The 27,833-nt window shown below is 39.5% G+C and overlaps 1 protein-coding gene across 2 annotated transcripts; it reads right to left on the bottom strand.

The window, feature by feature from the left end:
• Positions 1-273: 273 nt before the first annotated feature.
• Positions 274-10,838, bottom strand: MS3_00006139 (uncharacterized protein). Of its 2 annotated transcripts, none has more exons than XM_051214251.1 (6): positions 10,763-10,838; positions 8,509-9,424; positions 6,488-6,617; positions 5,099-5,362; positions 691-893; positions 274-456 (listed from the first exon to the last, which is right to left on the bottom strand). In XM_051214251.1, coding segments are annotated over exons 2-5 (1,143 nt in total). In that variant the 5' UTR covers positions 9,257-9,424; positions 10,763-10,838; the 3' UTR covers positions 274-456; positions 691-892. The 2 variants fall into 2 exon arrangements, with proteins under 2 accessions (XP_051073548.1, XP_012791666.1); XM_012936212.3 differs by having other exon boundaries at positions 5,113-5,362.
• Between the last annotated feature and the right edge of the window lie 16,995 nt (positions 10,839-27,833).

Below are 27,833 nucleotides of genomic sequence, written 5' to 3'. Positions count from 1 at the left end.
TTGAATGATGGTGAAGATTCTCAGCCCTGGCGGATGCCTTTACTAGTGTTTAATATGTAAATACTGTACGTCAAGTTATGTCAGCATCTTGATACATTTTAATCAACAGTAAGAATTTAAAAAAATACGATGTAATTGTAAATATTTTAGTCTATCAACTCCAAAATTACCTGATGCACTACATTTCCAAGTTGCTTAACACTAAATGTCAAATTGCACCTTCCATGTGAGAATCAAATGCTAACAGTGGACTAATAAAATAAGTGAGGCATGTCAATGTACAATTTTTATTTATACAAAATTCAACATAATAATTTACACTACACTTGTAATTTACATGGGATTTACATATATGGACAAAGGGAATTTTAAAATGGAAGAAATCGTCTGTATAACTAAAGTCATTTCTGAACAGGTAGTTTGTCTTTATCTAAAGTTGGCGTTTCGATGATCCATCTAAAAAAGAAGTTAAAAAGTTATGATAAACATGATGATGTTTTACATAAAAGAATTCCATATCTACATTAAGTGCATAAATCAAGGGTTGAAGAATGGATGAAAATAATCTTAATCAAAAAACATTTCCAATACAAATGTATTATGACCACGAATAAAAGTACTGAACATTTTAAAATATAACATGGGGTTTTATCTGTATTGTTTAAGGATAAGCTTCCATATATAACTTACGGACATGAAAGTAGCTTTGAAAGTGCCTTTGTTCCCCAAAAAGCAGAACCTTGATGCCATAAAGACTTACAAAATCCCCATCGCTTAAATTTCATTTCTTCATTTGTGGTTTGATCCGAGGAATGTAAACGAGACTTTATTGGATGAAATTGCACTATGCGATGAAATTGTATAGCACGGGACAATGACTTCGGGGGTTGAATCTAATAAAAAAAGGTTTACCATATAATCGTTTGTCAGATGATAAAATACACATTAATATTTGAAAAGCATAAATATGCTTTGCAAATTACGTGCAATATTCAAATGTTTTACTTGGCTTACGTATGAGAATTAAACGATTATTTTAATACAAATAGACTTTATCTTTGATTACCAAACTATATTAATGACAGTAAATGGATGTAAACTCCGCCTGTAGCTCTTCTAGAGTTACTGCCGGTCCCAAGCCCGGGTAAAGGAGGAGGGTTGGGCATGGGGTTAGCGTCCCCATCCCGTAGAAAACTAACTCGCTAAAAAAACGCTTACCAGAAAAAATAATTCAAACCATTTTAACTCTGCCCTGAGAGTTAGAAGGTCTTCATTTAGAAGAATTATGACGCTTCATGGTGAAAGCCGAATTCCTTCGGAAGCCACGAGGCCGATGCCCCTTCTAACAACCAGAGCAAAAATTTTTATAGGTACATGGAACGTCCGAACAATGTGGGAAACCGGGAAGACCAGCCAAATAGCAACGGAAATGAGGAGATACAACTTGGCAGTACTGGGAATCAGCGAAACCCACTGGACCCAAGCTGGACAGAAAAGGCTAGCTACGGGAGAGATGCTGCTATACTCCGGTCACGAAGAGGAAAATGCTCCACACACACAGGGAGTTGCTCTAATGCTGTCCAAAGTAGCACGAAATGCACTTGTAGGATGGGAATCCCACGGATCCAGAATCATCAAAGCATCATTCAAAACAAAGAAGGAGGGGATCTTAATGAATATTATCCAATGTTATGCACCCACCAATGATAGCAACGACGACATTAAAGATCAATTCTACGAGCGGCTGCAGTCAATCATAGAGAAATGCTCAAGAAAGGACCTCACCATTCTGATGGGAGATCTAAATGCCAAGGTCGGAATAGACAACACTGGATATGAAGATATTATGGGACGACATGGACTGGGAGAGAGGAACGAAAATGGAGAAAGATTTGCAAATTTGTGTGCATTCAACAAATTAGTCATAGGAGGCACAATATTTCCACACAAACGTATACACAAGGCTACATGGATCTCACCGGACCACACTACAGAGAACCAGATAGACCATATTTGCATCAAAAAAATTCCGAAGGACAATGGAAGATGTGAGAACCAGGAGAGGAGCTGACGTAGCTTCAGATCACCACCTAGTTGTAGCCAATTTAAAACTGAAGCTAAAAAAGAACTGGACAAGTGGACAAACAGCAATACAAAGGTTCAATACAGCCTTCCTTCGAGATACTGACAAACTCAATGAATTCAAGATAGCTCTCAACAACAGATTCCAAGCCTTTCAAGATCTACTGAAGGAAGAAGAAACTACCATGGAGGACAACTGGAAAGGCATCAAAGAAACATTGACTTCAACGTGTCAAGAGGTTCTGGGCCTAAAGAAACACCATCATAAGGAATGGATCTCTATAGAAACACTGGACAAGATCAAAGAAAGGAAGAACAAGAAGACAGCAATTAACAACAGCCGAACACGAGCAGAGAAAGTCCAAGCACAAGCTGAATACATAGAAGCAAACAAGCAAGTGAAGAGGAGCATTAGAGCCGACAGGAAGAAATACGTGGAAGAATTAGCAACGACGGCAGAAAAAGCTGCTAGAGAAGGAAATATGAAACAGCTTCACAATACAACGAAGAAACTATCAGGGAAATACAGTAAACCAGAGAGGCCGGTCAAAGACAAAGAAGGCAAGCCAATCACTGAAATTCAACAACAGCGAAACAGATGGGTAGAATACTTCGAGGAACTCCTGAATAGGCCGGCTCCAATGAATCCACCGAACATCGAAGCAGCACACATTGATCTTCCTATAGATGTCAATCCACCAACTACGGAAGAAATTAGAATGGCCGTCAGACAAATCAAGAACGGGAAAGCAGCAGGACCCGACAACATACCAGCTGAAGCACTGAAATCAGACGTCGAAGTAACCACAAGCATGCTTTACCCTCTATTCAAAAAGATTTGGGAGGAGGAACAAGTGCCAATGGACTGGAAAGAAGGCCACCTCATCAAGATTCCAAAGAAAGGAGATCTGAGCAAATGTGAAAACTACAGAGGCATTACACTACTGTCAATACCAGGGAAAGTCTTCAACAGGGTGTTGCTGAACCGGATGAAGGATGCAGTAGATGCCCAACTTCGAGATCAACAAGCTGGATTCCGAAAGGATCGGTCGTGCACAGACCAAATTGCAACACTACGGATCATCGTCGAACAATCAGTTGAGTGGAACTCGTCACTATACATCAACTTCATTGATTGTGAAAAGGCATTCGACAGTGTAGATAGGAGGACATTATGGAAACTTCTTCGACACTACGGAGTTCCTGAGAAGATTGTCAATATTATCCGGAACTCATACGACGGACTACAGTGCAAAGTAGTGCATGGAGGACAGCTGACAGATGCATTCCAAGTAAGGACCGGAGTCAGACAAGGCTGTTTACTCTCTCCCTTCCTCTTTCTTCTGGTGGTCGACTGGATTATGAAGACCTCGACATCTGAAGGAAAACACGGGATACAATGGACAGCTCAGAACCAATTAGACGATCTGGACTTCGCAGATGACCTAGCCCTCCTATCACGTACACGTGAACAGATTCAGATAAAGACAGCCAATGTAGCAGCAGTCTCTGCATCAGTAGGCCTCAGCATACACAAAGGGAAAACCAAGGTCCTCAAATTCAAAGCGGAGAACAGCAATCCAATCACCCTTGATGGCGAAACTCTGGAAGATGTAGAATCCTTCACATATCTGGGAAGCATCGTCGATAGACATGGAGGTTCAGATGCAGACGTAAAGGCGAGGATTGGCAAAGCAAGGGCCGCATTCCTACAATTGAAGAACATATGGAACTCAAAACAACTTTCAACCAATATCAAAGTGAGAATCTTCAATACGAACGTCAAGGCAATTCTACTGTATGGAGCTGAAACTTGGAGAACTACAACAACCACAATCAAGAAAGTACAAGTATTTATAAATAGCTGTCTACGCAAGATACTCAACATCCATTGGCCGGATACCATCAGCAATAGCCTTCTGTGGGAGAGAACAAACCAACTTCCAGCTGAAGAGGAAATTAGGAAAAGACGATGGAAATGGATAGGACATACATTACGCAAATCGTCAAACTGCATCACGAGGCAAGCTCTAACTTGGAATCCTGAAGGGAAGCGGAAAAGAGGAAGGCCAAAGAACACATTACGTCGGATAATAGAAGCAGATATGAAAAGGATGAATTACAACTGGAAGGAGCTGGAAAGGATTGCCCAGGACAGGGTTGGATGGAGAATGCTGGTGAGCGACCTATGCTCCTTCACGAGGAGTAACAGGTGTAAGTAAGTAAGTAAGTAAATGGATGTAGGTTATCGGCTAACACATAATATTTATTTATTTGTTTGAACACATATACACTGGTACAAGGTTGGACCAAATACATATGCACCATACAAAAACGTGGTTGTGAAGAGATAGAGAATCAGGGTTTTCCAACTCCCCTAGGTGGATCCTCCGTACCCACCAACCCGGTTAAAGCCCCTGACATTTGCTTTCCGTCCTCTCAATCTCGTGAACAATACCTCTACCTCGAAAGAGCAGTGAGTAGGACTTCTCTAGCAGTGACTGCATACTCTATACGAATCGGGAAGTAGCCGGATGAGAGATAAATCGGCAAGACAATGAATATAAAAGGATTTTACTGCAGTGATATTTCAATAAAGGCGGAAATAGTCGATAATAATGTGGAAGATTACAAAACAACTTGTAAGTTTATTAAAGCATAAAAGGTTGTGTTGCCTGGTGCTTCAAAAAAAATGAAACTTACACAAAAAATGTTCATCACAACATAATATGTGGAAACCGACACTAATCATCTAAGATAGGTAAGCTCTCAATAGCAATCTTCAAATAACCGTATAAAAAGGTTTCTCCAGTAGCTTAACGTGACTGAATTTTCATATTATTTTTCCTGAAGTTTAGAACCTTTCAGAGCTTATGTTAACCATAAAAATATTTGATAAAAATTATGTCATTGTTGAGCGCAGTCAATTTTCGGTTTGTTTTTTAGCAGACCATTGAAATAATCATTATTTTAAATAATCGAAATTCTGAATACTGAAAAAATCACCTAACATTACCAGGAGTAGCATACTTGACAAAGGTCTCTTCTATGTCTATTATCAGGATTCGAACTATCATATCGATCTGTAGCTTGGACAGATTTACCATTCATATTGGATTCATGTGGACAAACAGAATCAGGAGGTGGAAATCCAAGACATAAATTAATATCATCACCACGAAACATTATACCCTGGGGATAGTGTTCCAGTCCGAAACAATGACCTAATTCATGCCAAACAGCACCCAATCCTGTAGCAAAAGCCGCCCAGTAAGTGTGTCTGACAAAGGAACCAGTGAAAAACATCATGTAAATTACGGATTGAGAATCATGAACAAAGTAAAATTAATTTCGATTTATCAAATGAACAGTTATAGTAGCAACTGCTATGAACTCCCTTTAAATAAGGTCCAGAAATGGCTACAAAAGATTACCCTCAAACAATGGTGCGAAACAAGCTTTTTCATAGGTAATGCTTCGGTTTGGGCACCCGGGCAGTATCACAGCCCTCACACATATCGAATGAGATTTGTGTGGCGCATATGTATTTGGTGCCTCCTTGTACCAATGTCTATGTGTTAAAATAAATATAATAAATAATATGACAAATACTGTTCAGCAAACTGTTTTTGTACACACTAATTTGAATTCAAGTTACAAATGATAAAAATTATTCAACAGGATGTAGGTGGAGAATAAAACTGTTAGGTCGGTTTGGTTGACTTATGTAAATAACATCAAATGTGGAATCAGGTTGAATTTTTTCAAATATAACAGAATGCATACGAATGGATGCTTTGAACAGCCCATTCAGACTTGGTTCAACAGAACCAAGTAAACTGTAATATGTACAATAACAGCTCTTATCATACCTGAACGAAGTCTGTCTTGTCTGACCATTAAATGTGTTATTTTAATCTGACCAAATATTCTATGATCTTCCTATGTACTTTGTTATCTGTAATCTTGTTCACCAAGTCATGTGCGCTCTTACGTATGTGTGCCTTATGTTTGTCTGTCATTTATATTTTAATTGGACTTCTGTAGTTTTTATACTGCTTATTTTAGTTAAATGATCAGGTGCTCATTATTTGTTGAGTTGGCTGTTTCTGCCAATCTAATTCACATCCATTTCCTTTCCCCACTTGTTTTTAATCTGCATTATCAAACTTCAGAAATATGTGTTCCTCAAATGCTTTTTGTATTCACATTTTCATATCTATGTTGTTATTAACAGAATTTGTCGACAGAAGTAAATAGGACCAATATTTCATCAGGATTATTATTGATTCGAACGTATTGGAGTTAGACAACGGATATAACAGTACAGTGGTTCCATTATAGATAATAACTTATCGTTTAAGAGGGAAATAATTTACATACGCATCTCACGACTACAACTCACCGATAAGCAGTGTCATCCATCAATGTTGGATCAACAATTCTTGTATTACCCAAAACTACCTGCAAATCTTTAAGCGTTTCTGGCCAAGCATGTAAAGTCCCCGTTCCAAGTAAGGCTAAACCCCCTGTTCCTATTCACAAAAAAAGTAAAGTGGACGTTTCACAAATCAAAATAAGTCTGACACTATCAGATGGGGATCTAACCCACAATTTGACAAGACAAGAATATTTAACCAAAAAAATCTAAACTGAATCATTATGTATGGATCAACTGAATATCAATAGAAAAAAAGCTTGCTAAAATTTACTTTATGCATTATTTTGATAGTTACATGCGTCAAACGTAATTTAATGAAACTAAGTGGTCAATAAAACCACTACTTTCGAGCAGGGACTACTGATTGCAACTGGGTTCCCACACCTGATTTAATGGAGTGATGTGGATTCTGTATTATAATTTAAACTATCATCCTGATGAGGATGTTAAATCCCTAAGTACGATTTACTAAGAAATTAAGTGTAAAATCATACACTGACTTAATGAGAAATATTTTCATTTGAATTTCGCACTAACTGGGTGTGGGTCTGGTTCGGTATAATATCCACTTCTATTAATTCTGGGTGACAGTTCAGTGTGACTTCTTTGTATAATAATCACTGCAAGTAATTTTCAGGAGTCTTACATTGAAAAATGGACACTAAACTTATAACCGTGGTATTTATCAAACCTGTTAAACTCGAAATAACCAGAATCATTAGTGCTTTTTCACTGGCGTTTATATTCGTGTGCAATTTTTTTTCAAACTGGGGAGTAGATTATTTATCATGTAAATTACTGGATCATTAATCGTTGACTTGTAAGTGTAAAGCTTTTGAAGTGTATATTTGTGAAGTTCAGGAAAATACGTAGCCCAATTATCGACCAGTGAGTTTTGGGAAATGCATGTTCACTTTCTTTTGCGTATTTCTTTTCAAATTTTTTCCTCAACATTACAAACCATAAAAATCATTTAAACTTTTTCTAATGTTTCAGTGATCTATTTTGCTTCAACTAACCAATGAAGTTATACATTTTCACCAGTTCGAGTTAACGCTTCTTATCAAACATAAAGATTCAACAGATAGATATGCTATTTAATAAATACAACTAGGTCTTAGAAATTCTTGTAGGCAATGGATTGCCATACATATTCGAAGGCGAACTAAATCAGTTATCAGTCAGCATCAGAAACATTGCCAGCTGTAACTAATTGCAGTTTCAATTGATTAACGATCCACTTCCACAGTTAGCTCATTTTTAGTTTTCACTTTACTTACATACAACTAGTATAAATGGTGATCAGCTGTGAAGAGCTAGGTTTATTGCTGAAACTACAGCTAACTTTCAGTATCGGTCGTGTCTATTTTAATAAATCAATCTTTCCTATAATAATGATATAGATTCTTGGTTTATCAACCCAGTAAGGCCCGAAAACTTCCCTTCATATACTCTCCTGATCAACAAATGCGCCTATCAAGTTTTAATGCGCAGACTGGTTCGAGTGCTTATCTTTATCTCAACTTTGTCTCGCAAATCACTTTGATTTTGGATTTAAATCAAACGAATATAACTCGTAAATCCTCTTGGTATCGCTGGTATGTTCTTTTCACTAACAGTCATCCCATAAGTTGGTGATTTTAACTATCAGCACCAATAAAAGCGAAATTCCACAAAAGGTAGATCTAATGTTAATCTTACACTACCAAGAACTGAAGCAAACCAGCGGTGTATTTTAAGAAAACCATCGAATAACATATTTGATTTAACAAAGCAATATAAACAAGTATCCATGTTTCGAACGGAAAGAAATATATGCCCTCCATTCAACTAAACGACAATTGGTGGGAACCTTCAAAGACTAGATCCTCTAGAACTCTGTGTCTCATTTTTAAACAGTGATTGTTTTAGTCAACAAAATTTTAGGAAAGAATAATTTTTCGGAGTATATTACAATAAAAACATAAACCTAAGGGGATTCTTACCGAGAGCGAAATGAGCTGTTGTCCGAAGAAGTATTTCATTGTAACTCAGGAATTCGGAATTGATTTTCTTGGGAGGGTGATAACGTGTACAAGCCATAAAAGCAACCCATTTTGTGTTCTCGAAGTTATGAGGATATTTTTCGTAGAGCTCGTATGCCAACTTCTTCCACACATCTTCGGGAGTATTACTATTAACAAACGTTTTACTGAGACTTGAGTAGTGACAATTACAACAGGCTTCGGAAGACCAGCCTGAAATATTTCGCGATGATTTACGACTGAGTTCTTCCTTAATTAAAAAAGTGCATCTCATTCCAAGTTCAGACAGAAAAGCTTCTGCAGTCAAAGTTTGCAACAATCTAATTCCTAGCCCAATACGTTTACAAGCACTTTCTTTCGTGGGAACCATTCCTGCAGGAGCTTGGAACCACCCAGTATCATCAGAACATATTACATAAATAGGCCTGACAGTATATGGAGAGTCACGATTATGTACATACACTATTCGAAACTCAGCGAGGTGGTGTTCACACCTTAGTTGCAAGGTATTACATCCTATGGACAATGGGACAAATACTTTGAACATTGATTCGCATACAGTCCACTTCATTTCCAAATCTCTTTTATGATCATTGTGAACAGAGACGAAAACTGATTGACATTGACAGTAAGGGTCAATATTTCCCTTTAACTGGAAGAGTGGGTAATTTACTGTGAGTAAATCATAAGCATTCAATATATTGAACATTGAGAATCTTAGTGGGAATTATACTGAGATATACAGTATTACTGTTGATTAATAAACCATTTCTGCATACAAGCATTTGTTTACGATTGCATTTGAAAGAAGCTATATGAAATATCTGCAGTTGCCTCTGAGTCATGAAGTCGTCAATAGCGATTTCAACCAAAATCGCTGGTAGCAAAAAAAAGAAAATTAGTCTCAATGCATTGAAAATGTTTGAGTGAAAGCATTTGCGCAAAAAACTTCTGTGCAAGTAAATTAGGTAAACTGAGGTGTTTTCCGACAGGAATAAGTTCCAAATTACGAAGTGTAGGTTTTCATTTGAAAACGATCAAAGCAACTAAAAGGCTGAAGCTAATTCTAGCAGGTGAAAGCAGACCCAACATAGTATTTCTGTTTACTCAGTCGATCCCCTCAGTGAAGTACAAAACCATCACCAGAAGTTATCTTTAATTTGATGAAACAAATGATAAAATATACCTATTACTATTGAAACTGTACGATGAAATTGACAATCCAAAGCATTCGAAACCCAAGCTGCCAACTTTGGGGAAATTTTGGGGAAGCCTCTATAGTAAATTCTGGGGAAATGAGACGAAAAACCCAAAATTTCCCCAGACCTGGAGAAATCCCCAAAATTTCCCCAAAGCTGGCAGCTTGGGAAGAGATTAATTGATCGTTTCAGAGGCATTTTTAGTAACACTAATAGAAACTATCAATCTTCCGATCCCGACCGTTCAAATAGTTCTGGACGGAATAGAAGCTTTCGTCTAACGGGTTTCTGTGTTTAATAGCGATAGATCCCCGATGCTTTTAGATAAGAGCCTATAGATATTTAATGATAGAAGAGTAGTAAATCATAGCCAGATACTGTCCGTACTCCTTAAGAATATGTCAGGTTTCCTCTTAAAGTGCTCCTGAGTAGTTGCTTGGACTAGCTCAGCCGGCAGAGAATCCAAGCACTTGACCGCTTATGATAAGATGTGTCTACAGTCCGTTTCGTTGTGTTGTTTCCGGTCTAATAGTGTTACCCCTAAGGTTTGTGTTGGGAATAAGCTTAAATAGCGTTTTGGCACTATAGCTGGTGTCAGTTCGTGATGAAAAATCCGGCAAGACTGCAATTTATGGACGAACCAATCAGATTTACGTCAAAAAGTCTTAGATATTAGCGCGAAATTCATTCACCTATTTGGCTAAATAGAGTTTTGGCATTATAGATGATGTCAGCTCGTGATGAAAACCTTGAATATAACTCCTAACCATCAAATGTAAATCGCAATTCTAATTCCTCACACTGAATTGTTACCCTCATTTAGTCCTCGATAGTAGGTGGAGATTCTCAAGGTCAATAAAGAGTCCTCAAATGTCGTCCATAATTTATAGTATCACAATAATGTGATTGTGTGATTGAACAAAATACAACAAGAAAAGATATCACAACTATGGACATAATATTGGAGTTTCCATTTATATACAACGTGCAAGATATTTATTTGAAGTTAAGCTCACCTTGGAAAATAACATTATGATACAGACAACGCCCTACGACCTAGAGAATGATAGTAGCACAGAACTTGTATTTCCTTCTTGCTATTTAAAACATCGTACAAAGATTTTCAAAACTGTCTTGATAAATTTGAGGTTTGATAATAGAAGTTATGTATTATTTCTTCGGGTTTTTTGTGTTTCCTGGTGACTATTATGGAAGATAATCCAACCAATAATTTTAGTAGTGTAGCGGTAAATAAATCCCCAAAATAAATAGCTCTGTAAGTTTTCGACATTGGATGCTGACCATATGTTTTAGTGGACTCATCTAGCTGAAGGCGCTCGGTCAGGCATCCGCACCAGATCACGTGTGGTAACGCCGTGCTCAACATCAACCTCAATCGCTAGCCAGATTAGATCAGAGAATTCCGATATATTGGTCATCGCCAAATATACTCTTCCGATCTCCTCGACTCTGTCTTTTGATTTCTCTGGTTGGGAACGAAATACATTAGAAGGTGTTACTGGTAGAAGCGTTGCCAAACACTGAATACCTGTGACATCATCATTGGTGAGACCGACGTGATCTGGTACACCTAATTGCAACTGTGAGTCTGTTCCTTTTTGGGATTTTTATATATCATTGCCTTGTTTTTTATTTTTTTTTAAACATTGTGATTTTTTTCGTGTTTTTTCTTGGATATATATATATATTTTCCCCTCGTTCATTATCGTACTTCATACTTCATCATGACTGAACAGACACCTAAAGTACTCAAGCTTAAGACTTTGTCCCCGCCTTCGTTTCAACTGATGCCTTTCTGGCCCGACAACATCGAAGCCTGGTTTTGCTACGCAGAAGCCGACTTCCACGAGCACGGCGTGATCGACACACGTGCACAATTCCTCGCAGTAGTCAAGGCACTACCGCGCGAATTCAACAGGTACGTAACACCTAGTATGTTTACTAGTGATGTTTCCGATCCTTACGAAATCTTAAAACGCTCGATTCTTAAACGAGGAGATCTAACCGATCGACAAAGGTTAGATCAACTCTTCAATAACATCGACCTGCAACACGGTTCTGCGACGGACATGTTGCAACGGATGAGAGAGGTAATAGGCCTAAGAACTTTCGACGAAGGTCTATTCAAACAACTCTTCTTGTCAAAACTTCCCCAACAGGTGCAAGCAGTTCTGGTCTCGTTCCAGAACAACGCCTTAGACGAGCTAGCTGCATCTGCCGACCGCATTTTAGAAATTACGAAGTCTTCTACTACCGAGGTATTTTCAGTCAAAGAAAAGCCTCACACGACTAAGAATGATATAACCGACTTATGTCACACACTCACGCGTTATCTTAGTCTTCGTACCGACCGTAAGAGATCGCGCACACCACGTAGAAGCATTTCTCGTAAGCGATCTGTCTCTAGACCACGAGAGACAGATAACCCCGACTGGTGCTGGTATCATAACCAGTATGGAAAGTCTTCCAGAAATTGCAGAAAACCCTGCAATTTTCCCAACACGAAACCGACTGATTCGAAAAGCAATTCGGGAAACTTCCAAGCCGGCACGCGTTAACGGCAACCGTAGCCGGCGAACAAAGCCGTCTGTTATTCGTCACAGATATGACAACGAGAGTTCGCTACCTCGTCGACACTGGCGCAGAAGTTAGCGTTCTCCCAGCAAATCCTAACGACCGGCTTCAGGAATCGGCTTTTAACTTACAGGCGGCAAACGGAAAACCGATCGCTACGTATGGCAAAAGGTACGTTTACCTTAACGTGGGTTTACGCAAACCCATACACTGGATTTTCGTTGTTGCAGATGTTTCTATGCCAATCATTGGTATGGATCTTCTACAACACCATAATCTGATCATCGACACGCGCAAACGGAGGCTAGTAGACGGAAACACTAATTTGTCCGTTTGCGTAACTTCTTTTACTGGTTGTAGAGTATCCCCAGTCACAGTTAAACATATGATCGAACCACTCTATCAACCACTACTCGATAAGTACCCTGGGATACAACAAACGCAACCGAGATTACCGTGTGTAACCAGAAATGTTACACATCACATCACGACTACAGGACCACCTGTATTCTCTAAAGCACGACGACTAGCTCCCGAAAAGCTAAGGTTAGCGAAAAACGAATTCGATCACATGATAGACTTAGGGATCATACGACCGTCAAGTAGCCCATATGCATCTCCGTTGCACATGGTCCCTAAAAAGGACAGCAACGATTGGCGTCCAACTGGTGACTATCGGCGATTGAACGCGAAAACCATTCCCGATCGTTACCCGTTGCCTCACATTCACGATTTGACAGCTACCTTGAAAGGTACAACTGTCTTTTCGAAAATCGACTTGGTTAAAGCGTATAACCAAATCCCTATGGCTACTGACGACATACCGAAAACAGCTATCATAACTCCTTTCGGACTCTATGAATTTTTGCGAATGCCTTTCGGTCTACGAAATGCTGCTCAAACATTCCAAAGATTCATAGACGACGTTTTTCGAGGTCTCAACTTCGTACATGCGTATGTTGACGACTGTCTAATCGCAAGTCCGGACAGAGAAACACATCTCAAGCATCTGGATCTTGTTTTCGAACGACTTCAAAAACATGGCATTACTGTAAACGTTCAGAAATGCCAATTCGGAACCGACTCGTTAGACTTCCTAGGACACACTATCGATGCTCAAGGTATCCGACCCCTTAGAACCAAAGTGGCGGCCATTCTGGATTACCCAGAACCGACCACCGTCAAGCAATTACGCACGTTTAACGGCCTCGTAAGTTTCTATAGACGTTTCATACCGAAATGCGCATTACTTATGAAACCTCTGACCGACCAACTTCGTGGAAATGCGAAATCCATCAATTTGGACGACACCGCACGAAAAGCATTCTCCACAGTTAAGGAACTGATTGCTAAAGTAACAATGCTCGCACATCAGGACACCCGAGCACCCATTAGTATCGCAGTAGACGCATCGGACTCGGCAATCGGTGGCGTCTTACAACAATGGGTTAACAGCTCTTGGCAACCCTTGGCATTTTTCTCTAGAAGGTTGCTAGACACCGAATCGAGGTACAGCACATTCGGTAGGGAACTCCTAGCTATGTATTGTGCTGTACGGCATTTCCGACACTATATCGAAGGCCGTGAATTCACTCTTTTCACGGACCATAAACCGCTCACTTTCTCGTTAAGCTCTCCTTCTGACAAGTACTCTCCCCGTGAGTCTCGACAACTAGACTGCATTTCGCAGTTTACTTCAGATATTCAACACATCTCTGGAGCAAACAATGTAGTTGCAGACGCCTTATCTCGAATAACTTCCTTGAACAGTTTCCAAGGAATCGACCTTCTTAAACTCGCCGAGCTTCAAAAAGAAGACAGTGATCTTCAGCACGAGTTATCGTCCACAACACTTAAACTACGCATCAAACAGATGGGAACAGGTAAGGAAACCTTACTTTGCGACACATCTACAGGTAGGGATCGCCCAATCGTGCCGAAACATTATCGACGCAATGTCTTCAACACATTGCACAAACTTTCTCATCCAGGTGTTCGTGCAACCATCAAGCTTATAGCAGAAAGGTTTTGCTGGCCTGGCATGAATAAAGACGTGAGGGAGTGGGCACGCTCCTGTGTAAGCTGCCAAAAATCTAAAGTTATCAGACACAATAAATGTCCCTTAGGCCTGTTTAAAACTCCCGATGCTCGTTTCGACCATGTTCATCTGGATTTGGTAGGACCTTTACCAGATTCAAATGGATACTCTTGTCTTTTAACCTGTGTAGACCGTTTCACTCGATGGCCAGAAGCAGTACCTATTAAGGACATCACTGCTGAAACAGTGGCCCGCACCTTCATCGAACGATGGGTAGCAAACTTCGGCTGCCCTTCAACCATCACTACAGACCGCGGACGTCAGTTTGAATCTGAACTTTTCCGTCGTCTGACCACACTTTTAGGAATCAATCGCTTCCGAACGACTGCCTACCACCCACAAGCAAACGGGTTGGTAGAACGTTTTCACCGACAACTGAAAGCTTCGCTATCAGCAGCAAACGTTTCACAGTGGACCGACGCTCTTCCACTCGTCTTACTAGGTATCCGCAGTGCAGTGAAAGCTGACATTGGATACACTGCATCTCAACTCGTTTATGGAACGACACTTCGACTTCCAGGAGAATTCGTGGATCCTTCATCCTCTTCAATGAACATGGATCTAACCTCCTACACGAACAGGCTTACAAACGCAATGCGTTCAGTTAAACCTGCTTCCACTCGACGTCAATCAACTGATGTTTTCGTTCAACCTGACTTACGATATAGTACACACGTTTTCGTTCGTCGAGACTCGCATCGACGACCATTCGAATCAGCATACGAAGGACCCTTCAAATTTCTTCACCGTGAATCTAAGTACTATATAGTCGATAAGAACGGAACCAACGATAGCATCAGCATCGATCGTCTCAAAGCAGCGTATTTAGAAGGAAATCCTGACCACGTCGATTTTCCTTCGTTACAATCGAACGACACGACTCCGACACTTATAATACCTCATCCGACAACCAACACACACGATGATACTTCGACAGTATCCGAAAATAAACTTAAAACGACGCGTTCTGGAAGAAGGGTGAGATTTCCAAAACATTTAAACGACTATTGCACGTAAGGCACTTCTCGACATTTTATATTATTTTTTTTAAAAAAAAACAATTTTAATATGCTTATATATTTTTATTTCTATTTAAAAAAACAAACAAAAAAAAAACAAAATTTTTTTAACGCTATTACGTGTTCATGAGTTTATTTTCCATTTTTTTTCCGCCGACATTGTGTTTTTACGCACATACGAGTGTATTTCGACATGCACTTACATTTTGTTTTTTCTTTTCCAGGACGGCTGGAAAAGAATGATGACGTTTATGAGGATCCGAAATTTTCATTGTACATTTTCTTTTTTACTATGTTGTACCTCCGTCCCATATAGTAAGGAAAGACGACCAGACGCTGCTAAATTTAGTAAGCTATCAGAAGAGTGTTTACCAACGACAAACTCGTTGGGTTTAAACTTCTGGCTGGCCACGTCTTAGGGTCGTCACCGCCCCACTAGGGGGGGGGAGTGATCTGTAGCGGTAAATAAATCCCCAAAATAAATAGCTCTGTAAGTTTTCGACATTGGATGCTGACCATATGTTTTAGTGGACTCATCTAGCTGAAGGCGCTCGGTCAGGCATCCGCACCAGATCACGTGTGGTAACGCCGTGCTCAACATCAACCGCAATCGCTAGCCAGATTAGATCAGAGAATTCCGATATATTGGTCATCGCCAAATATACTCTTCCGATCTCCTCGACTCTGTCTTTTGATTTCTCTTGGTGGGAACGAAATATATTAGAAGGTGTTACTGGTAGAAGCGTTGTCAAACACTGAATACCTGTGACATCATCAGTAGTAATATTTATGTTTTGAGATGTACATCACCTCTAGTATACTGATTATACGTTTTGGCATTGTGTATTCTTCTAAATTTTAATGTGATCATGTATTTGAATAAACACTTGAGTTATTATGGCCAAACGGAACTGGCTGATTGTACTTAACTTGCTTTGAACAGTCTGACACTAATATGCTATAATTCAGATGAACCATGACATTTTCTAATGTGTAATAAATTTTATTTGAGTATTTACTAATGGTTGCAACGTTTGGTCATCGTTTAATGTATTTTGACCACAAGGTAGTCAACTTTTCCGATTTCTAGCAGCGACAAGTAAGAACCTAAAGATGCCACAGGTACTTGTAGTTTGATAACACTTTGACTAATAACACCTTCTATAATGAATTGTGTCCACTCAGTGAAGTCAAAAGTCAGAAGCGAGTAGATTCGGAGACATTTTTGACGGGTTATCAATATATTGACAAGCGGCTGACCTAAACTGGCCAGTGGTTGCAGGCGTTCCTACTTGTAATCTCGTGCGGATGCATGGCCGAGCGCATTCAACTGGTTGAATCCATTAAAACGAATGTTGAAGACTTACAGAGCTTTTGATTTTAGGGATTTACTCACCGCTTAAAACCAAAATGGAAAAATTGGCTAATTAGCTTATTGATAAGTTGAAATCATCATAGTACAAATCAAGAGTCATTTGCTCTTCTAATTGCAAGGAATATATTTTCTTTATTCTACTGAAAGACTGATACATTTTTGCTATCATTGTCGTGCCTTATTGCACTCTATACTTCCGAGTTTGTACTCATCCTCTATATATTTCATTGCATGATACGTTCAACGCTCCGCAAACACCTACATTTCCGAATCTTGATGAACTAGGACTCCTAATGGGTTTCATTATTTCTTAAAGTATGTGAATTATTTCATACTATGATTTAAAACAGTATTTAGCGAGGATTCAACTGAAGAAACCTTTTTATATTTTTATGCGCAGCAAGTTCAATTAATTCTAGCCAGCTAATAAATAGTGGTGTATTGCAGGTTTTTTATAGAGAGTTGAAGACCTCCCGTGTGACTGTGAGTTGACGTAAAAGAACAAAATTTTTCGAATCAGTGGTGAGTAAAAAGCTTATTCTTTATTCTCTGCAGCCGATATTTTATTGCACGATAAACTGGCTTCCAGTGGAGTTTGTAGGACTGATAATTTTCTTACTGAACATTCATTTAAACCATTATATGAACCGGCTCATACGATTCATGTATTTAGCTCAGCAAAGATTTTCGATGTTTTCATTATACGAAATGCACGATAAGATATCACTCACTAAGCTTGCCTTTCACTGAGAATTCTGAACTATTGTACGAAATGTAGCGCTAAATAAACCCCCCAAATTAATAGTCCCTTAAGTCTTCGACATTTGGTGATGATTGCACTGGTTTAACTGAACTCAACTACCTCAAGGCTCTGGGTTGCTCACCCACTCCAGATCACGAGTGAGTACGCCATGCCGCACATCCTCTATAGCCGACAGTCAGCTTAGATCGAACACTATTCAACAACCTGTCAAATATCACTTCAAACAACTTGACTTCTGATTTCTTATAGGACAGAGTTGGCATACTACTAATATAAACGTTTTACGTGTGAAGGCGTTGTTAAACTCCGAATACTTGCTGCTTCTACTCAAGTCAATGTATTTCTTCAGGCAATCTGGCTAGTCTTGTGTTATAAAATGTCGGCCGGCCTTCTTCGTTCTGTGTTTTTCCGCTATTTCTTTTGTGTAGCTGCAGAATTTAATGTTTCAGTGTGCTAAAATCCAGAAGTTAGTGTGATACTCTAAACGTTGGAGTAAATTTTTTCCTGATTTTGCTTCGTCTTCTGGGTTTTACCTGCTGCTACTGAAGTCACTGTATTTATTCAGCTAAGCAGGCTAGTACTAACATAAGACCTTGCGTTTTTAAACGAAAATCGGTTATGTTTTACCTTGTTTTCTAGATATCCGGAGCCGAAGTTCGTTTTTATTTAGCTAAAATAGTTGTTGCTGCCGCCTGTGACTAACTGTCCGCATGTTCGTTCCTAACTGTTCTTTATGATGTTATCGGCAAAATGAAAGGAAATAATCTGCAGTTTTCAACTTTCTTCAGTAATATGGACAACACTATTCCACCAACGAGTCAAACTAATACAGACTACCCAGCAGTAGGGGATATCAGTATTGTTTTCGAAAGGACTCGGACTTCCGATAACCATAGATGAAGTCACAGATGCTACCAATCTATTGCAGAGGGTTTGTTATGAAAACTATACCATATAGCAGTAATGGAGGGATTGTACTCATTACGTCGTGCGTTAAAGCAAGCTTAACATTGAAAAGCCGGAAGTCTGCCATCAGTGTGTAGTGTGTATTTGCTGTTTTGGCCATAAAAGGAAGCCGAAGGGTCATGATCAGGGAGCAAAAGGGTAATTAACTGTTATTAAGCTAACTCTTTTATAGAGCATATTTCACCACTCGCAAGTTTGTGTTTTTTTACGGTATGATGTCAACCGGTACCTAATATGTTCACCCTTACGATGAGAGGTACCTGCAAATTTTCACCTTCATATTCGAATTATTTTTGGACAACTGTCTTCCAGTTTGAGTGCTTCATACGCCCCGGGAGACTAGATTCCTACATTAGTTCCAGTATAACTTTCTCACGCAGTAGGTTCAAAGTAGACACTAGTCTTTCTAAATAAGCCTGTTAAGCTGATATCCGTATTTTCTATTTCAGTTAATCGATGAAGACATGTACCACGTGCATCTGCTGTATACTGCCATTCTACTCCGATTCTAACTGTTATATCTTAGTTCTGAAAAATAAAATTGCTATATGCAGCAAATACAGACTTATTTGTTTCGATGGAGATAGGGGGTTCATGGGATTTTTAGCAGGACTGTAGTAGTATTCTCACTAATGAGCTAAGAGAGTGCGTAGACCAATGTAAGGTACCATACAGGATGCCTTTGAGTTACTAGTGTTACATTAGTGCGGGTAGGGGCATTGCTTGCTTATCATATGTCATTTGAATAAGTAGCTATAAGATTAGACGCAGGTACGGTTAGGATGTGTAACGCGTGTCCATCCATCAGCTGCCGTGACAACTCGTGGTGGTTAGAATAAATTATGAGAGGACTTGAGTCTGTAGGTTTCCCAAGAAAATGATGAAGATATTTACTAAGTCACTTAGATTTACTACATATGAACTAGGTGCTGAGAGGCTCGTGTATCGCAAGTTTCTTGCAACGATTAAGTAGATAAAACAAAGTAGCATTGGATTTAAAAATTTATTCAAGAACTTCCATTAAGAATCGAATATCAAACAAAGGTTCAAATAAAGTCCCCATTTAAAAGTTGCACTGGTAATGTTAAGCTGCAGTCTTTGTTGTTTTTTCCAAACGAAAGGGTAAAGGAAGTAACTCAAAAGTACTGGAAGTGGTTGTGAGACTAAAATGGACATCCAGCATCCTTTTTATAATCTGCTGTTAGTTAAGTCTCCCGTAAACAGTTTCATAGGGCCATAGTTCTAAGGGCGAAACAGTTCTTAGGATCTGTGAAGGCTCACTCCTGTCTCATTCTAAATGAGAAAATAGTAATGAATTTAGTCAGAAATGTTGAATAGAAAAATAACCAAATTACATGTTTTTTAGCAAAGAATTTATGCAGTTGTGACTTACCTTGAGTTCATGAATATTCGATCAGGTCAGCTACTATTACTTGTGCAAAACATAATATGGACTTAGTACCGTATCGCAATGCTTTTATTATTTTGCTCTCATTTAAGTATTCCCATGCATCTGCGTCTAGTTTAACAGGAAGAAATACAAGCAGAGTTAGTGTTTGATAAACTAAAAGTCCCAGTTGTCAAAAAAATTCTTAACATTTGTCCACAGCCAGCTGCATTTAATTGAGACACAGAACACTCATCCTCTAAGACTGTACACTGCTTTTCTGCAGGCAAATAAAAGTTCAGACACTTAGCTATTCTTCTACCGATGTTATTGCCGGGGAAGCTGTTTAATGACAGTGGTCTTGAAACATGAACAGTGTTAGACGCCCTGTCTACAAATAAACACCAAACGTATGTAGCGGTAAATAAATCCCCAAAATAAATAGCTCTGTAAGTTTTCGACATTGGATGCTGACCATATGTTTTAGTGGACTCATCTAGCTGAAGGCGCTCGGTCAGGCATCCGCACCAGATCACGTGTGGTAACGCCGTGCTCAACATCAACCGCAATCGCTAGCCAGATTAGATCAGAGAATTCCGATATATTGGTCATCGCCAAATATACTTTTCCGATCTCCTCGACTCTGTCTTTTGATTTCTCTGGTTGGGAACGAAATACATTAGAAGGTGTTACTGGTAGAAGCGTTGCCAAACACTGAATACCTGTGACATCATCAGTAGTAATATTTATGTTTTGAGATGTACATCACCTCTAGTATACTGATTATACGTTTTGGCATTGTGTATTCTTCTAAATTTTAATGTGATCATGTATTTGAATAAACACTTGAGTTATTATGGCCAAACGGAACTGGCTGATTGTACTTAACTTGCTTTGAACAGTCTGACACTAATATGCTATAATTCAGATGAACCATGACATTTTCTAATGTGTAATAAATTTTATTTGAGTATTTACTAATGGTTGCAACGTTTGGTCATCGTTTAATGTATTTTGACCACAAGGTAGTCAACTTTTCCGATTTCTAGCAGCGACAAGTAAGAACCTAAAGATGCCACAGGTACTTGTAGTTTGATAACACTTTGACTAATAACACCTTCTATAATGAATTGTGTCCACTCAGTGAAGTCAAAAGTCAGAAGCGAGTAGATTCGGAGACATTTTTGACGGGTTATCAATATATTGACAAGCGGCTGACCTAAACTGGCCAGTGGTTGCAGGCGTTCCTACTTGTAATCTCGTGCGGATGCATGGCCGAGCGCATTCAACTGGTTGAATCCATTAAAACGAATGTTGAAGACTTACAGAGCTTTTGATTTTAGGGATTTACTCACCGCTTAAAACCAAAATGGAAAAATTGGCTAATTAGCTTATTGATAAGTTGAAATCATCATAGTACAAATCAAGAGTCATTTGCTCTTCTAATTGCAAGGAATATATTTTCTTTATTCTACTGAAAGACTGATACATTTTTGCTATCATTGTCGTGCCTTATTGCACTCTATACTTCCGAGTTTGTACTCATCCTCTATATATTTCATTGCATGATACGTTCAACGCTCCGCAAACACCTACATTTCCGAATCTTGATGAACTAGGACTCCTAATGGGTTTCATTATTTCTTAAAGTATGTGAATTATTTCATACTATGATTTAAAACAGTATTTAGCGAGGATTCAACTGAAGAAACCTTTTTATATTTTTATGCGCAGCAAGTTCAATTAATTCTAGCCAGCTAATAAATAGTGGTGTATTGCAGGTTTTTTATAGAGAGTTGAAGACCTCCCGTGTGACTGTGAGTTGACGTAAAAGAACAAAATTTTTCGAATCAGTGGTGAGTAAAAAGCTTATTCTTTATTCTCTGCAGCCGATATTTTATTGCACGATAAACTGGCTTCCAGTGGAGTTTGTAGGACTGATAATTTTCTTACTGAACATTCATTTAAACCATTATATGAACCGGCTCATACGATTCATGTATTTAGCTCAGCAAAGATTTTCGATGTTTTCATTATACGAAATGCACGATAAGATATCACTCACTAAGCTTGCCTTTCACTGAGAATTCTGAACTATTGTACGAAATGTAGCGCTAAATAAACCCCCAAATTAATAGTCCCTTAAGTCTTCGACATTTGGTGATGATTGCACTGGTTTAACTGAACTCAACTACCTCAAGGCTCTGGGTTGCTCACCCACTCCAGATCACGAGTGAGTACGCCATGCCGCACATCCTCTATAGCCGACAGTCAGCTTAGATCGAACACTATTCAACAACCTGTCAAATATCACTTCAAACAACTTGACTTCTGATTTCTTATAGGACAGAGTTGGCATACTACTAATATAAACGTTTTACGTGTGAAGGCGTTGTTAAACTCCGAATACTTGCTGCTTCTACTCAAGTCAATGTATTTCTTCAGGCAATCTGGCTAGTCTTGTGTTATAAAATGTCGGCCGGCCTTCTTCGTTCTGTGTTTTTTCCGCTATTTCTTTTGTGTAGCTGCAGAATTTAATGTTTCAGTGTGCTAAAATCCAGAAGTTAGTGTGATACTCTAAACGTTGGAGTAAATTTTTTCCTGATTTTGCTTCGTCTTCTGGGTTTTACCTGCTGCTACTGAAGTCACTGTATTTATTCAGCTAAGCAGGCTAGTACTAACATAAGACCTTGCGTTTTTAAACGAAAATCGGTTATGTTTTACCTTGTTTTCTAGATATCCGGAGCCGAAGTTCGTTTTTATTTAGCTAAAATAGTTGTTGCTGCCGCCTGTGACTAACTGTCCGCATGTTCGTTCCTAACTGTTCTTTATGATGTTATCGGCAAAATGAAAGGAAATAATCTGCAGTTTTCAACTTTCTTCAGTAATATGGACAACACTATTCCACCAACGAGTCAAACTAATACAGACTACCCAGCAGTAGGGGATATCAGTATTGTTTTCGAAAGGACTCGGACTTCCGATAACCATAGATGAAGTCACAGATGCTACCAATCTATTGCAGAGGGTTTGTTATGAAAACTATACCATATAGCAGTAATGGAGGGATTGTACTCATTACGTCGTGCGTTAAAGCAAGCTTAACATTGAAAAGCCGGAAGTCTGCCATCAGTGTGTAGTGTGTATTTGCTGTTTTGGCCATAAAAGGAAGCCGAAGGGTCATGATCAGGGAGCAAAAGGGTAATTAACTGTTATTAAGCTAACTCTTTTATAGAGCATATTTCACCACTCGCAAGTTTGTGTTTTTTTTACGGTATGATGTCAACCGGTACCTAATATGTTCACCCTTACGATGAGAGGTACCTGCAAATTTTCACCTTCATATTCGAATTATTTTTGGACAACTGTCTTCCAGTTTGAGTGCTTCATACGCCCCGGGAGACTAGATTCCTACATTAGTTCCAGTATAACTTTCTCACGCAGTAGGTTCAAAGTAGACACTAGTCTTTCTAAATAAGCCTGTTAAGCTGATATCCGTATTTTCTATTTCAGTTAATCGATGAAGACATGTACCACGTGCATCTGCTGTATACTGCCATTCTACTCCGATTCTAACTGTTATATCTTAGTTCTGAAAAATAAAATTGCTATATGCAGCAAATACAGACTTATTTGTTTCGATGGAGATAGGGGGGTTCATGGGATTTTTAGCAGGACTGTAGTAGTATTCTCACTAATGAGCTAAGAGAGTGCGTAGACCAATGTAAGGTACCATACAGGATGCCTTTGAGTTACTAGTGTTACATTAGTGCGGGTAGGGGCATTGCTTGCTTATCATATGTCATTTGAATAAGTAGCTATAAGATTAGACGCAGGTACGGTTAGGATGTGTAACGCGTGTCCATCCATCAGCTGCCGTGACAACTCGTGGTGGTTAGAATAAATTATGAGAGGACTTGAGTCTGTAGGTTTCCCAAGAAAATGATGAAGATATTTACTAAGTCACTTAGATTTACTACATATGAACTAGGTGCTGAGAGGCTCGTGTATCGCAAGTTTCTTGCAACGATTAAGTAGATAAAACAAAGTAGCATTGGATTTAAAAATTTATTCAAGAACTTCCATTAAGAATCGAATATCAAACAAAGGTTCAAATAAAGTCCCCATTTAAAAGTTGCACTGGTAATGTTAAGCTGCAGTCTTTGTTGTTTTTTCCAAACGAAAGGGTAAAGGAAGTAACTCAAAAGTACTGGAAGTGGTTGTGAGACTAAAATGGACATCCAGCATCCTTTTTATAATCTGCTGTTAGTTAAGTCTCCCGTAAACAGTTTCATAGGGCCATAGTTCTAAGGGCGAAACAGTTCTTAGGATCTGTGAAGGCTCACTCCTGTCTCATTCTAAATGAGAAAATAGTAATGAATTTAGTCAGAAATGTTGAATAGAAAAATAACCAAATTACATGTTTTTTAGCAAAGAATTTATGCAGTTGTGACTTACCTTGAGTTCATGAATATTCGATCAGGTCAGCTACTATTACTTGTGCAAAACATAATATGGACTTAGTACCGTATCGCAATGCTTTTATTATTTTGCTCTCATTTAAGTATTCCCATGCATCTGCGTCTAGTTTAACAGGAAGAAATACAAGCAGAGTTAGTGTTTGATAAACTAAAAGTCCCAGTTGTCAAAAAAATTCTTAACATTTGTCCACAGCCAGCTGCATTTAATTGAGACACAGAACACTCATCCTCTAAGACTGTACACTGCTTTTCTGCAGGCAAATAAAAGTTCAGACACTTAGCTATTCTTCTACCGATGTTATTGCCGGGGAAGCTGTTTAATGACAGTGGTCTTGAAACATGAACAGTGTTAGACGCCCTGTCTACAAATAAACACCAAACGTATGTAGCGGTAAATAAATCCCCAAAATAAATAGCTCTGTAAGTTTTCGACATTGGATGCTGACCATATGTTTTAGTGGACTCATCTAGCTGAAGGCGCTCGGTCAGGCATCCGCACCAGATCACGTGTGGTAACGCCGTGCTCAACATCAACCGCAATCGCTAGCCAGATTAGATCAGAGAATTCCGATATATTGGTCATCGCCAAATATACTCTTCCGATCTCCTCGACTCTGTCTTTTGATTTCTCTTGGTGGGAACGAAATATATTAGAAGGTGTTACTGGTAGAAGCGTTGTCAAACACTGAATACCTGTGACATCATCATTGGTGAACCCAACGTGATCTGGTACACCTAATTGTAACTGTGAGTCTGTTCCTTTTTGGGATTTTTTATATATCATTGCCTTATTTTTTATTTTTTTTTTTGAACATTGTGATTTTTTTTCGTGTTTTTTCTTGGATATATATATATTTTCCCCTCGTTCATTATCGTACTTCATGCTTCATCATGACTGAACAGACACCTAAAGTACTCAAGCTTAAGACTTTGTCCCCACCTTCGTTTCAACTGATGCCTTTCTGGCCCGACAACATCGAAGCCTGGTTTTGCTACGCAGAAGCCGACTTCCACGAGCACGGCGTGATCGACACACGTGCACAATTCCTCGCAGTAGTCAAGGCACTACCGCGCGAATTCAACAGGTACGTAACACCTAGTATGTTTACTAGTGATGTTTCCGATCCTTACGAAATCTTAAAACGCTCGATTCTTAAACGAGGAGATCTAACCGATCGACAAAGGTTAGATCAACTCTTCAATAACATCGACCTGCAACACGGTTCTGCGACGGACATGTTGCAACGGATGAGAGAGGTAATAGGCCTAAGAACTTTCGACGAAGGTCTATTCAAACAACTCTTCTTGTCAAAACTTCCCCAACAGGTGCAAGCAGTTCTGGTCTCGTTCCAGAACAACGGCTTAGACGAGCTAGCTGCATCTGCCGACCGCATTCTAGAAATTACGAAACCTTCTACTACCGAGGTATTTTCAGTCAAAGAAAAGCCTCACACGACTAAGAATGATATAACCGACTTATGTCACACACTCACGCGTTATCTTAGTCTTCGTACCGACCGTAAGAGATCGCGCACACCACGTAGAAGCATTTCTCGTAAGCGATCTGTCTCTAGACCACGAGAGACAGATAACCCCGACTGGTGCTGGTATCATAACCAGTATGGAAAGCTTTCCAGAAATTGCAGAAAACCCTGCAATTTTCCCAACACGAAACCGACTGATTCGAAAAACAATTCGGGAAACTTCCAAGCCGGCACGCGTTAACGGCAACCGTAGCCGGCGAACAAAGCCGTCTGTTATTCGTCACAGATGTGACAACGAGAGTTCGCTACCTCGTCGACACTGGCGCAGAAGTTAGCGTTCTCCCAGCAAATCCTAACGACCGACTACACGAATCGACCCTAAACTTGCAGGCGGCAAACGGAAAACCGATCGCTACATATGGCAAAAGGTACGTTTACCTTAACGTGGGTTTACGCAAACCCATACACTGGATTTTCGTTGTTGCAGATGTTTCTATGCCAATCATTGGTATGGACCTTCTACAACACCACAATCTGATCATCGATACGCGCAAACGGAGGCTAGTAGACGGGAACACTAATTTGTCCGTTTGCGTAACTTCTTTTACTGGTTGTAGAGTATCCCCAGTCACAGTTAAACATATGATAGACCCACTCTATCAACCACTACTCGATAAGTACCCTGGGATACAACAAACTCAACCGAGATTACCGTGTGTAACCAGCAACGTTACACATCACATCACGACTACAGGACCACCTGTATTCTCTAAAGCACGACGACTAGCTCCTGAAAAGCTAAGGTTAGCGAAAAACGAATTCGATCACATGATGGACTTAGGAATCATACGACCGTCAAGTAGCCCATATGCATCTCCGTTGCACATGGTCCCTAAAAAGGACAGCAACGATTGGCGTCCAACTGGTGACTATCGGCGATTGAACGCGAAAACCATTCCCGATCGTTACCCGTTGCCTCACATTCACGATTTGACAGCTACCTTGAAAGGTACAACTGTCTTTTCGAAAATCGACTTGGTTAAAGCGTATAACCAAATCCCTATGGCTACTGACGACATACCGAAAACAGCTATCATAACTCCTTTCGGACTCTATGAATTTTTGCGAATGCCTTTCGGTCTACGAAATGCTGCTCAAACATTCCAAAGATTCATAGACGACGTTTTTCGAGGTCTCAACTTCGTACACGCGTATGTTGATGACTGTCTAATCGCAAGTCCGGACAGAGAAACACATCTCAAGCATCTGGATCTTGTTTTCGAACGACTTCAAAAACATGGCATTACTGTAAACGTTCAGAAATGCCAATTCGGAACCGACTCGTTAGACTTTCTGGGACACACTATCGATGCTCAAGTCATTCGACATCTTAGGACCAAAGTGGCGGCAATTCTGGATTACCCAGAACCGACCACCGTCAAGCAATTACGCACGTTCAACGGCCTGGTAAGTTTCTATAGACGTTTCATACCGAAATGCGCATTACTTATGAAACCTCTGACCGACCAACTTCGTGGAAATGCGAAATCCATTAATTTGGACAACACCGCACGAAAAGCATTCTCCACAGTTAAGGAACTGATTGCTAAAGCAACAATGCTCGCACATCAGGACACCCGAGCACCCATTAGTATCGCAGTAGACGCATCCGACTCAGCAATCGGAGGAGTCTTACAACAATGGGTTAACAACTCCTGGCAACCCTTGGCATTTTTCTCTAGAAGGTTGCTAGACACCGAATCGAGGTACAGCACATTCGGTAGGGAACTCCTAGCTATGTATTGTGCTGTACGGCATTTCCAACACTATATCGAAGGCCGTGAATTCACTCTTTTCACGGACCATAAACCGCTCACTTTCTCGTTAAGCTCTCCTTCTGACAAGTACTCTCCTCGTGA

This window comes from Schistosoma haematobium, chromosome 1, assembly GCF_000699445.3.
Source record: "Schistosoma haematobium chromosome 1, whole genome shotgun sequence".
In the NCBI taxonomy this organism is placed as follows: Eukaryota; Metazoa; Platyhelminthes; class Trematoda; order Strigeidida; family Schistosomatidae; genus Schistosoma; species Schistosoma haematobium.
The sequence above is the reverse complement of the archived record's forward strand: the minus strand, read 5'-3'. Positions and strand labels throughout refer to the sequence as shown.

Coding starts and splice junctions, on each gene's coding strand:
- MS3_00006139 (XM_012936212.3), bottom strand. CDS start 9,256: ATGTTCAATATATTGAATGCTTATGATTTACTCACAGTAAATTACCCA. Junction 5,363..6,487: donor ATGGATGACACTGCTTATCG/GTGAGTTGTAGT, acceptor TTCCTTTGTCAG/ACACACTTACTGGGCGGCTT. Junction 457..690: donor TCAAAGCTACTTTCATGTCC/GTAAGTTATATA, acceptor CTTCTTTTTTAG/ATGGATCATCGAAACGCCAA.